This window comes from Neomonachus schauinslandi, chromosome 15, assembly GCF_002201575.2.
Source record: "Neomonachus schauinslandi chromosome 15, ASM220157v2, whole genome shotgun sequence".
In the NCBI taxonomy this organism is placed as follows: Eukaryota; Metazoa; Chordata; class Mammalia; order Carnivora; family Phocidae; genus Neomonachus; species Neomonachus schauinslandi.
In genome coordinates, this window is record NC_058417.1 from 42336663 (window position 1) to 42349155 (window position 12493).

The window sequence follows — 12493 nt, forward strand, 5'->3', positions numbered from 1 at the left end:
TCAGGTCATGATCCCAGGGTCCTGGGATCGAGCCCCACATCGGGCTCTCTGCTCGGCCGGGAGCCTGCTTCTCCCTCTCCCACTCCCCCTGCTTGTGTTCCCTCTCTCGCTGTCTCTCTCTCTCTCTGTCAAATAAATAAAATAAAATCTTAAAAAAAAAAAAGACTTTATTTATTTGACAGAGAGACAGCGAGAGAGGGAACACAAGCAGGCGGAGAGGGAGAGGGAGAAGCAGGCTTCCTGCCGAGCAGGGAGCCCGATGCGGGACTCGATCCTGGGACTCCAGGATCATGATCTGAGCCGAAGGCAGATGCTTAACGGCTGAGCCACCCAGGCGCCCCGCCGTTTAGTTTGTTTAAAGGAATCTTAATCTCTACACCCAACGTGCGGTTCGAACTCATGACCCCAAGATCAAGAATCGCATGCTCTATCACCTGAGCCAGCCAGGCGCCCCCATAAGTCATGCCATTTAATCTTCAGCCAAACACTATGAGGCAGGGATTCTACTAAATCCATGTCACAGACGTGGCAGCTGAGTCTCCGAGAAGCAAGGCAACCTGCCCAAGATGGCCCCCACAGCCAATAATCGCAGAGCCCACTTAGCTAGAAGCCCCCGGACCTGTCAGATGCCGAGACAGGGCCGTGTTGACCCCAACCGGTCTGTCAGATCCCGACCTGTCTCGTTGAGCTCATAGGTGTGGATGAGCTTCTGGGCGTGGGCCAGGGTGGCGGTGTCCTCGCCCTGGTCCTTCAGGAACTCCAGCAGCTCCAGGGTGCTCAGCACGCGGTCCTCGCCCGAGTACTGATGGAAGATGTCCTCCAGCTCGGGCCGTTTCAGCAACCGCCGCAGAAACTCCTCGATCTCAGCCCCCTCCAGCCGCTCATTGTTGGAGTGGTCGCACTCCTGGAAGGTAGGGCGGGGCAGCTCAGAGGAGGAGGACACCCTGGGAAAGCCGGCCCACACCCACGCATCGGTCATGGACCACGCTGGGCAGCCGGGGGTCCCCCAGGCCCCAGGCAGAGAAACTGGGTGCTAGCGAGGAGGCCCTGGGTGTCGTGCAAGCTCACACAGCTGGTACGCTGCAGGCCTGGGATTCTAAGGAGGGTCTCTTGGCTTTAGTGCCTGTCCCCCTGCACCATGAGCTACCCTCCAAAATCAAGATATGGGAGGAAAAGCAGTGACCCGGGGGCGGGACCGGCCATAATCCCTCCTCCTGTGTGTGTGCAGTGCCGTCCTTCCGTCCCCAGATCCACACCCAGGGTCAGTGAGCCACAGATAACTGAATCCACGGGGAGTAGTCCCCGTGGAGCTGTGGGCCCAGGTGGACCGGCGCCATGGCTCCCGCGTCTTTCCGTGTCTCAGGTGGGTCAGTCACCACCCACACGGGCATCTGCCGTGTGCTCCGGCCCGGCCGCCGATGCCGAGCGCAGCCCCGTGCAGCCCCCGTGGTGCTCCTACGTGTGGGGTGTATCCGGTCACGCGGGGAGGCGCCCCGTGTGTCATAGTGGAGGAGGGCGTGCAAGGGAGCCCGGGAGCCGACTCCTGCCTGCACGCCCGCGTGTAAGCCCTGCACGGTCACTGGGGCGAAGGGTGCCTGCGGACTCCAGAGCAGAAGTGAAAAGCACAGCTTTGCCGCTCACTCTGGGGCTGCGGTGGGTGAGGGGGCTCCTCCCCATCCCTGGGCTCCGCCTGAGGGTGAGGAAAGAAGTTCCGGCCAGCACGCCCATCCTGGCCCTCAGGGGAGTGCAAAAGGCCAACTAGGCCCAGATGTGGCCTTTCCGCAGGGAGAGGCCGCTCTGTGCACAAAGGCTGGGGGCGCGGGACAGGGGTGCCTCAGAGGTGGGAGCGGGGGCGGGCGCCCACCTTGAAGAGGCGGTAGGCATACATGTCATTCATGTCCACGTTGACCATTCTGAGCAGGCTCTTGATCTCCTTGAAGCTCATCTTACTGTCCTGGTCCGAGTCAGCCCGGTGCAGGTAGGTGTGGATCCAGGTGTGGGCGCTCAGGAAATACCAGCGACAGCCTGGGCACCGCCGCCCCCTCCCCCCCACACAGGTGACTGCCAGGGACGCCCCCGCCGCCTGGCTCTAGGGGCCGTACTTCCCCTCTGCCTTCGGCCTCCACGGGGAAGGGACCGGGCTCCCCAGAGACGGGAGGCCGCGTGGCCACCCGCTGTTCTGAAGACCAGGGGCTCCGGCTCGGCCCGCGGGTCCCAGGGGACGGGTCCTCCCTCCCCGCCACCCGGGCAGGATATTGGTCGAGGCGCTCGCGCTGGCTCATGGCGTCCAGGCGCGCGCGCAGCTTGGCCAGGCCGCGCACCCAGCGCTGCGCCTCCTCGGCCGTGGCCGCCGCCAGGTCCAAGTTCTTGCGGCGGCCCTTGAAGGCGATGGTGAGGCAGCGCGCCGGCGGGAAGGCGCCGCCGAAGCGCCGCAGGCCCTCGGACTGGTGGCCCTCGCGGACGGCCTCGATGTGCTGCACGAAGACTGCGGGGCGGGGGGGGGGGGGGAGGAACGGGGCACGCGCCGCCGGGTCAGGGCCGCTGTCCCCGGGGCCGCTGTCCCCACAGCCCGCCCCGCGCCCGCCGCCCCGGCTCACAGATGTGCTGCGACGGCGCGCGCGGGATGCGCCGCTGGAACCACACGCTCAGGCCGTCCTCCTGCAGCCGGTACAGCCGCTCCTTGTGCCACGTCCGCGAGCGGATCTTGCAGAGCCGGGAGCCCCGTAGCATGGCGCGCACGTCCTCGTCCTCCGTCAGGCCTGCGGGGGCGGGAGGCCGGAGGGCGTCGGGGCCGGGCCTTGCCCCTCGCTCCCTCCACCCTCTTCCCAGCCTTGCAGGCCCTCACCGGCCGCTCGTGCTCTCCTGAGCGTAACACGTCGCCAGTACTGGATTTGGCCTTCGGCTCCTCAGTCCCCAAGGCCGTGCTTGGTGTCTCCCACCCAAGCCCCTGGGAGCACCAGTACCTCCTGCCTCCGTCAAGCAGCTGCCTCCAGAGGCCCTTAGAGCAAAGCAGTCCCTCAGGCGGCGCCTGGGACCTGGGCCTCCCTAAAGGTCACCCTGTGCCACTCCCTTCCATCCCGGTCTTCAGACTTCAAGACCAGAGTCTGCCACCAACGGCCTTTTCCCTTGATGCGAAACCCTGACATCAAGAAGGAGCCTCACTATCTAACCTAAATCTCTCTTGCTGCAATCCAAGCTCCTCACTTCTGCGTTCCCCAGGACAAGGGAGGACAGCAGAGGCCACTCGGGCTCCAGGGTCACAGGCCAAGGACTGCAGGACCAGCCCTGCCAAGGCCAGCTGGGGGCTGATGTCCAGCTGTCCTCTTTGTGTCCAGCTGAAAGCATGGTCTCCGGTGACACTGGGCCCTCCCCCGTGCCCAGCCACTGTCACAATCCCACCTCACCCCACCTGTGCTCGCCACAGTGTCCACCTTCCCCAGTAAGAAGAAATGCCTACAAAACATCTACCGCATGCCAGCCCCTACTCATGAATTCACACACGAGAAAACAAATACAGAGAAGCTTAAGGAACTTGCCAGAACGCCATGGCTACAAAGTGGTGGAAGCAGGCTTCAAACCCTGGAGGTCAGGCTCTGGCACATTTACCCCCGGCCCCACTACACTGAACCCCAGCCTGCTCCTCTGTCCCCTCTCCTTGCTATCGTGGTGGGGGTGGGGGCGTGCAGAATTTAAATTCAGGGGCCCGGGGAGGCAAATCCCAACTCTGGCACTTCTGAGTTACACAGCCTCGGTGACAGGAACCCGTGACTGCTCTGGGCCCTGTGTTCGCCCTGCATGCCGTGAAGACGGCAGGAGCACCCGCGGCAAAGTCGGAACTTCAGTGAAGACCCCGCCCGTCCTGTGGTGCCACGTCCTGCTCTCGTTTGTCGAGTTATAGGTCAATACCAAAGGCTTATGAGCCAGAAAGAGTGGGAACGCGGCAAACTGGAGGGTCCATGCCCTTTGGAAGGAGGAGGGCAGCTGGGAGTGGATGAAAGCCCAGAGTTTCCAGAGAACAGGAAGCTGGAGTTGTATGTGAAGCCTCCGGACTTTTCAACGTTGGCAACTAAATCAAATTGAAACAAAAACCCCCTAAAACACCACTGTGTGAGCCAAATGAAACAGGACAGTGGGTGTCTCTTCCTCCCTTTATTTTAACAAGCCCCCAGTACTGGGTTTGGCATTAGGCTTTGTGGCCCCAAGGCCCCTGTTTGTTGTGAACTCTGACCTATGAAACCAAGCCTAAGTCCCTGGGGCTTCTCTCACTCTCTCTGGGGGCCTTTGTAGGATCCTTCTTGTCTCTCTTCTTCACACAGGACTCCTTCAAGGACCAGCTCACATACCATCTCCTCCAGGAAGCCTTCCTTGATTTGTCCTCAAATGGGCATTCTCCCTCCCTGATCACCAACAGCACTTTTTAATTTAACTAAAACACCCCACCCAAATTGTAATTTCAGCAAACTTTAATAAACCCAAGGACAGGGACAAAGTCTTATATCCAGGGGCGCCTGGGTGGCTCAGTCGTTAAGCGTCTGCCTTCGGCTCAGGTCATGATCCCAGGGTCCTGGGATCGAGCCCCGCATCGGGCTCCCTGCTCAGTGGGAAGCCTGCTTCTCCCTCTCCCACTCCCCCTGCTTGTGTTCCTGCTCTCGCTATCTCTCTCTCTGTCAAATAAATAAATAAAAATCTTTAAAAAAAAAAAAAGTCTTATATCCACACCTCAGTGCTCACCCCAGAGCCAGGTTCACAGCCAGGGTTTTCTGAAAGGGGAGGACGAGCCATGTCGGCAGAACTAAACGCATTCTACCCCCAGCGCTACCTTATCTATCCTTTCCTTGGCGGTCAGGGTTTCTGAACCCTGGCTGTGATCGGAATCACCTGGAGGAGTGATTCCGATCACAGCACAGACATTCTTGTCCGGCAGTGTGGGTTGGGACTTGGGTAGCGATGTTTAAAAACCTCCCCTGTGACTTTGAGGGTGACTATGATTGAAAATCAGGGCCTCAGGGCCAGGAGGAGAAACCTGCCATCCAGAGGAGCCTATGGTCCCCCCTTGGGGCTAGCCTGTGGCTTTAAAGGCTCTGAAGGGTCTCTCAGGATTCAGAGCGGCCTCCCGGGTCAGTGCCCATTCAGTGCCCCCTAGCTAGGAAGGGGAGGTGGAACCCTCCTCTTTCCAGACAGAGAGCTAGAACGTGGCACACACCAGGCCAAGAGACTCACCAGACCCTCATCCCTCCGCACTCACGTCTGGGCAACTTCTGAATTTCCTCAGCCTGAGAAGCAATGGGTTGGGGGGCAGGACATTCGGGGAAACCTGCAGTACCACCGCAACTGAGCCCAGCCCTCCTCTACCTCCTCAGCTGTGGGAAAGGAACTCCTTGTTCCCGTGACAACCAGGCAGAGCCTGGGGCCACCTCCCCTAACCCTGCCAGCCCTCGGATGCCAAGCCCATAGCTGGGGAGGGTGGGGGGAGAAGGGGGGCTGGTGAATGACTAAGGCTGGAAATGGAGGTGAGTCACCGAGGGCCTGCTTTGTCCAGAGGATTCTGCAAACAGGACATCGAGACAGAGAGCCTGAACTTCTGATCAGCCCTCCGCTGGGATAGGTTCCCATGTTGAGCGGGCCCCTGCCCCTGGCCCTCATCCTCAGCTCCCCAGGAGCCTGTTGGGGGAAAGGGTGACATTCCAGTCTGCCCGCCCAGCTGGCACTGGCCTCTGGATCTCCCTGCTCCTCGGACCACATTGCCTCCCAAACACGTATCCATTGGAAAAGCCAAACAGAGTTCAATGCCAGGCTGAGCCAGGTGCTGAGTCCCTGCCTGGGCAGGTGACACTATTTCCCCATTGCTTCAGCTTCTGAGCCCTGGGGTAGCGAAGGGATTGCACTTCCAGACAGGAAGGGCAGGATCAGCAGAGGTAGGAGGCCAGGAGGAGGGCCCAGGCCCTAGGCAGTGGTGCTGGGAGGCACCTGGCTCTCTGCCCAGGCACCCAGTCAACACTTATAGGTCCTGCCAGGGCCCAAACCCACAGATGCTTCTTCAACCTCATTCCTACCTGCTTGGAGCAGGTGTACAAGCTGCCTGCCTCCTGTGCTTCCAGTGGGTTATCTATCTAAACATCCCTGCCTTGAACGTGGAGCTGGGCTGGGCCAGTGCCATGGCCACCTTGACTGAACAGAGGGGGGAACAATCATGAAATAGCAGCAGTAAAAATGATGAACAATAGGCAAAAGATAGAAACCACCCAAATGTCCGTCAACAGAGGAATGGAGAAGCAAAAGCGGGTACAGACATACAGTGGAATATTATTCAGCCGTAAAGAGGAGGGACAGCTGGTCTAGGCTACATGGATGAACCTTGACAACATTATGCTAAATGAAATAAGCCATTCGTAAAAGGACAGATAATTGTATGATCCCATTTATATGCGGTGTCTAGAACAGTCAAATTCATCGGGACCGATTATATGTCCCATACACCTCAACAAAAAAAATTCAGAGACAGAATGTAATTAGAGGTTACCAGGGCCTACGGGAAGGGAGAAAGGGGAAAATTACTGGTTAATGGCTACAGAGGGGTTTTTGTTTGTTTGTTTAGGGTAATGGAAAAGTTTTGGAACTAGCACAACATTGTGAATGCCTAACACCGTGTGTGTAATTAATGCCACTCAATTAGCCACTTCCAAATGGTGAAAATGGTCAATTTTATGATATATATATATATATTTTTTTTTTACCACAACTTAAAAAATTAGTAACGTAAATAGGCCAGAAACCGCTGTATGCTTTAAATGGGTGAACTGTATGATATGTGAATTAGTATCTCAATAAAGCTGTCCAACAGAGCAGCTAACGTATCCAGGGTCCTGAGTCTGTAGGTGGTGGATCCGGAATGCATTGAGAATTGGGGGCTAACGCGCAGGTGCGCTCAGTTTAGGGCCTGGCCCGCAGGGGGCACTCACTAAATCATAATAAAGTGAGGCAGGGGCCGGGGAGGGAAGAGGGGCCCAGGTATTCCCACACATCTGCCCTCCTCAGTCTCGTGGTCTCCAGCTGGGCCCTTCTCCAGCCCAGTTCAGTGTTGTCAGCTGGGGCTCAGACACCTTCTCTAGGCCAACTGCTTATCTCAGCCCCCAGAGACGGGCCAGGGGGAGGTGAGGAATGGACAGCCCGGTTTCCCGACTATCACCTTCAGCCTGGGCGGTTTGGTCTGTATGTGGTCTGAGGCCCGAGCAGTTCTGTGTCAGGGGCCAAGGCCGGGGGCAGGAGGCTGTTCTCAGTGGCGGGGCTGGAAGGGCCATGGGGAGGCCAGGTCCATCCCTGATCCTCAACCCACCCACCCCCCACCCCCGGCCTGTTTTCATAGATGGGCCACTGGAATTATGAGAGGGCAAGCTGTGTGTGCCAACAACAGTGTGGGTCACCCAGGCCAGGAAGGACGCAGGGGCCGTGGCCGTGTGGTGGTGGGCAGAGGCCAGAGCTGGCCATCGGTGGGGGTGAGCGTGGGTGTGCTGTGGGGTTACAGCGAGTGCAGACAAGAGGGGTAATATGGGGCGCCTGGGTGGCTCAGTTGGTTAAGCGACTGCCTTCGGCTCAGGTCATGATCCTGGAGTCCCTGGATCGAGTCCCGCATCGGGCTCCCTGCTCAGCAGGGAGCCTGCTTCTCCCTCGGACCCTCCCCCCTCTCATGTGTTCTCTGTCTCTCTCATTCTCTCTGTCTCAAATAAATAAATAAAATCTTAAAAAAAAAAAAAAAAGAGGGGTAATATGTAGGCAGCAGGGCGTGACAGTGGTAGGTCTCGAGCAAGGGGGGTGTGTAGGGGTGTGTGCGCTGGTGTGTGCGCGTGCTCTGCACACTCAGGAAGGGCACCCGGGGCTCCAGCAGGAATGTGAGAATGCAGCGAATAGCAACAGCGTATAGCTTCATGCCAAGTGGGGGAGGAGAGGAAGAGAAGCTTTTCCCGATGCTTCTGGGAGGGAACACGCGATGGTGAGGGGTCCCAGACCCCTTCCCAGCCTAATTCGCCGGCCAGCAGGCAGCCCCAGCTCTTCAGGTACCAAGGCTGTCCCCCCTCGCCGGGGCTGGCTGCCACACCCAGCGCCAGGGCCCAGTGGAGCTCAGCGCCAGAGTCCGTAACATTCCTGGGAGAGTCAACACAGTCAGAAAAGGCAGGCGGTGCCTCCCCTGTCCCTGGCCGGACCCAGTGCTCCTGATGGTGGTAGCATCCTTCCGGGCAGGGCCAGAACAGGCGTGAAGCCGATCTGGGGGGCAGCGGTCATAGGAGGGGGCCTCCCCAGAGCCGAAGAAGGAGGAGAGGTGAGGGAGGCCACACGGCATGACCGGGCCAGCCCCCTAGTCCTGCCTGGCATGCCCCGGCTTAGCCAGCACGGCCGCCCAACTCTCCCTCCCACCAGGCCAGGCACCTGCCAGGACCCCCACCTGCCAGCTCCACGCACGGCAGCCCCACTCACCCTGCAGGAGACATCCTGGGCAGGCCATAGGGAGAGCCCTCTGGCCCCCGTGGCACTTGGTGGATGCGTGCGGGCCGGGGAGGAGAGGGAACGGGATTCTGCCCACTCAGCTCTGCTCACCAGGGGGATTAGGGGCAAGGGCGGAGCGTCAGGGGCTCTGGGGAGATAGGGCTGGCAGATAAAATTCAGGATGCCCAGTTACATTCATATTTCAGATAAACAACAAGTGATGTTTTAGTATGAGTTTGTCCCAAATGATCTGTTGTTTATTTGAAATTCACGTTTAACGGGGCAGCCTGTACTTTATGTGGTAAGCCTGTGAGGACACGTCTAGGGGCTGGCAGGCCCTCTGTCGGGGAGAGGAGTAGCGGGCCACGTCCAGGCACAGATCGCTCACTCCCTCGCTGTGATAGGAGTTTGGACCTTGGACCAGACGCCTGGGTTCAATCCTCTCTTAGCTCCTTCCCAGCGTTGAACTTCTCCGAATCTCAGTTTCTCATTTGTAAGATGAGGCTTATGGTACCACATACCTCATACAATTGTGAGCATTAAAGGAATTAACAGGTGAAAAGCCCCCACTCAGTGTTATAAAGGTGTTAATTAGTATTCATTAATTCTGGCAATAAAGAGCCAACATTGAAACCTAGGCTTTGGCGGCTGCCTCTTAGCCATGTGGGCCTCGGGCTGGAGACTCCCCCCCCCCCCGCCAGCTGATCTGCCTTGTGAGGCCCGCAGCAGCGTCTCCTCCGGGTGCCAAGGATTAAGCAGGTTCCCGCCAGACGCAAGCTCAGCAAGCCCAGCACTCCGACTGGCTCCGCAGGTACTCACTGAGCTCCTCTCCAGCTATTCCCTGGCTTCCTGGGGACAGCTAAGCCTGCAACCCCGGGGAGAGGGGGGGACAGGAGGTGGTGTTCCTGCCTCCTCCCCATCGTCCCAGTTCCCCCTCAAGATGACCCCAAAAGCCCCTTCTTTCCCTCGGGCTCCTCTGAGCCTTTGACCTCCAAGCCACTCCCTGCCCTAGTCTCTTGACCTGAAATAAAATCTGTTGTCTGTTAGCTCAAGGGGTGTGGCCATGACCGTGACAGGGGGCAGCCCTGAGAGCCATCTGGGGAGGAGTCCCGGCAGCTGTGGTGGTGGCAGCTCCCTGGGTGGTGGGCCTGGCCTTGATGGCCTGACAGGCTGGGCCCCGGGACACCTGGCTTGTGTCTCCACCCTGTTCCTGGAGTCAGTGAGGCCTGGGGAAGGGGCATTCCCCCGAAACTGGACATTCCTTTCTCGGCAGTCACTCAGCAGGACAGGGCAGCGGTGGGAGGGGAGGACAGCCCAGGTGACATTCTGACACCCACACAGGTCCTGCCAGTGTCACTAGGATGGGATGCCCCCATGCAGCTTTACTCATGCCGTGAGGGTGAGTCCTGGGCTCAGCTTGTAATTACCTGTCCAAGAGTAGCTCCTGCTACTAAACTGTGTGCTCCCCGAGGGCAAAGTGCTGTGATATTCATCTCCGTGGCCCCAGCCCTTGGCACAGCGCCACGACACACTGACAGGGCTAAGCAAGCGTGTGTGGAATGAAGAAGCAGGTGGGTATGTGGGGGCAGCACCCCAGGCCTCCCACAGCATCCGCCACCTCTGCTTCTCCTTCTCCGGCCCCACACCAGCCCCGGATGTCTCGGTGGCACCTCAACTCCCCACGGCCATCCTCCTCTCCCCAAGGCCCAGAGAATGACACTGCCACCCACCAGAGACACCTTTCAGATCCCACCAACTGCACAGTCCAGCCCAGTCCGCCTCCTAGATGGTTCTAGAATCCAACTCGGCTGCGCCGGCCCAAGTCCGAGCACCACCATAGCTTGATCAACTGATTCCTCAGCCTCCCTCCTATGGTTCTCTTTGATTCACCCCTGCCTTCGTCCAACATGCCTCTACTCTGCCTGAGCCCTGCCTCCCTCCTCCTACCTGAGACCCTCTGGGGCTCCTGCTGTCCCCAGGGCAAATCCATAACTCTATAAGGAGAGGCCTTGAGGATCGGGCCCCCACCTGCCTCTCCCCCAGGCCTCGCTCCAGTCTCCCTCTGGCTCTGCGGTGCAGCCAGGGCCCTCGCCGACTCCCCAGCATCTAATTTGTCCCCTCCCTTCCTAGTATGGTTTCTTTGCCTCATTGTCTGCCCTCCTTGCTGATGCCTCCATTCTCTAAAGGGCCAGAACTGTGTCTGTCTTATTTGTTGCTGAATCCCAGGACAGAGCATACTATAGGCACTCAATAGATGTCTGCCGAATGCATGAATGATTGGAGGGTAAGGCGGAGATCATGTGTCTTATGTCTCCGTAAGGAGAGTGCAAGGTTCAGTGCTCAGAACATGGACAGAGCTCAGTCAATTCAGATCGCATGAGTGACAGGAAGTAGAAGTAAGAACAAGGTGGGGGGCAGTGACAAAGAGAAGGCAAGACTGGCAATCGGTCCCCTGAATTCTGCCCCAAGATCCACACTGGTCTCCTGGGCAGCCCTGCCCTGTTCCCCCAGCCCCACACCCACCTCTCCATCATTAACTATTTACTTACAGCAGTTCGAACACACCGTTTCAGTTTCATGGTACGGCCTGTTCTCTACAACACTCGCACACATTCCCCACTCCCAGTCGGCCACACTTTGCCCAGGCTCTGAGCGGTCCCTTCGGCAGTGTGGCTGCGCACAGCCTCCATGTCAGCCCTTGCCCTTAACTAGCTGTGTGGCCACTGACAAATTCTTCCACTTCTCTGAGTCAGTTTCCTCATCTGTGAAATGGGAATTACACCAGGTACCTCTCCGGAGAGTGAGGAAGACTGGGTGATGCCGCCTCTGTAACCACCCAATGCAGTCGGACTCTGGGAGATGCCTAATGAGCCACAGCCTACATACATTCCTTCCCTGCAGTCACGTCCCCCAAACCTGAGACTCTGCCTTTCTGACTTCAAGGACAGTATTCTCACCAGTTCGACCAGTCCTACCAGTGCTGCGTCGCTGCTGCAACCCCTGTGGGGGCTGCAGGGCTGGAGGACTGGCTTGAGGGGCTGGCCTCTTCCCTAGCTCCCCTGCCCCCCAAGGGCGGCCAAGAACCCAGGGTGCCCGGGGGCGCCCGCGGACCCTGGAAGGCACAGGGTGCTGGGGAGGCGGGTGAGGGACACCCCCAGCCTGTCTCCCCCACTCTATGCACCAGGTCCGCCGGGACCCCGATCCTCGCCCGGCGCCCAAATTCCCACTCCAGCACGCCCGGCGGGCGCCTCCTGGTGGGAAGCGAAGGCCACCGGCGCGCCTCGCTCGGCCCCGGAACGTCGGGTGACCGAAGGTGCGACCCCCCAGCCGGAACGGTGCTGGCATTCCGACCCCCGCCGCCCGGGGAGCCCACGACGGTTCGCCCGCACACCCCCGCCGTCCCAGGCGGCCCCCCGCGGCAGTCCGCGCCCACCCCGCGCGCCCCCGTCCGTCACTGACCCATCTTCTTCAGCGCCCGCAGCCCGGGCCTCTTGCTGCCGCCGTCCGGGGACGCGAGCGCGACGGGCGTCGCGACCTGGGCCGGCACCGGGGGCTCCTCGGGCCGGCGGCGGCAGCTCCTCCAGCGGCCGCACAGCATGGCTCGGTGGGGCCGGGGCCGGGCCGGGGGTCTGCGCTCGAGGCCAAGGCAGCGGGGACGCCGCTCCGGCCCGGCCCCGGCTCTACGCGCGGTCCCGAGCGCAGAAACTTAGCGGCGCCGGGAGGGAGTGGGAGAGAGGTGGTGTCGGGAGCGGGGAGAGAGGGAGGGACGAGGTCGGGAGAAGGAGGGACCGGGAGGGGAGGGGCGGGGCCGAGGACGGCGCCGGGGGAGGTGCGAGGCGGTGGCGGGGAGCGGGGGGCGGGGGGACCCCAGGCCGGGAGGTGTGTCCTCCGCGAGGTGTGGGAAGGGACGGGGGCCGGCTTGCGTCCCCCCGAGTCTCCGCGTCCGTCCGCCGCTCGCGAGTCCGCCTCCGCATTCTCCAAGCGGTCCTCGGCTCCCGGCCCCACCGGTGACCCG

General features: G+C 60.0%; 1 protein-coding gene across 4 annotated transcripts in view; it reads right to left on the reverse strand.

Annotated features, from left to right (window-relative positions):
- The window catches only part of PLCD3 (phospholipase C delta 3), a 19246-nt gene extending 7016 nt beyond the window's left edge, over positions 1–12230 (reverse strand). For 3 of the 4 annotated variants that reach the window (XM_044921682.1, XM_044921680.1, XM_044921679.1), the window contains exons 1-5: positions 11938–12230; positions 2598–2759; positions 2257–2485; positions 1865–1994; positions 676–904 (exon numbers count right to left, since the gene is read on the reverse strand). In XM_044921682.1, coding sequence (XP_044777617.1) covers positions 676–904; positions 1865–1994; positions 2257–2485; positions 2598–2759; positions 11938–12076 — 889 coding nt within the window. In that variant the 5' untranslated portion in view covers positions 12077–12230. The remainder of the gene's footprint in view (positions 1–675; positions 905–1864; positions 1995–2256; positions 2486–2597; positions 2760–11937) is intronic. The other variant, XM_044921681.1, reaches the window with a different exon arrangement.
- Positions 12231–12493: the final 263 nt, after the last annotated feature.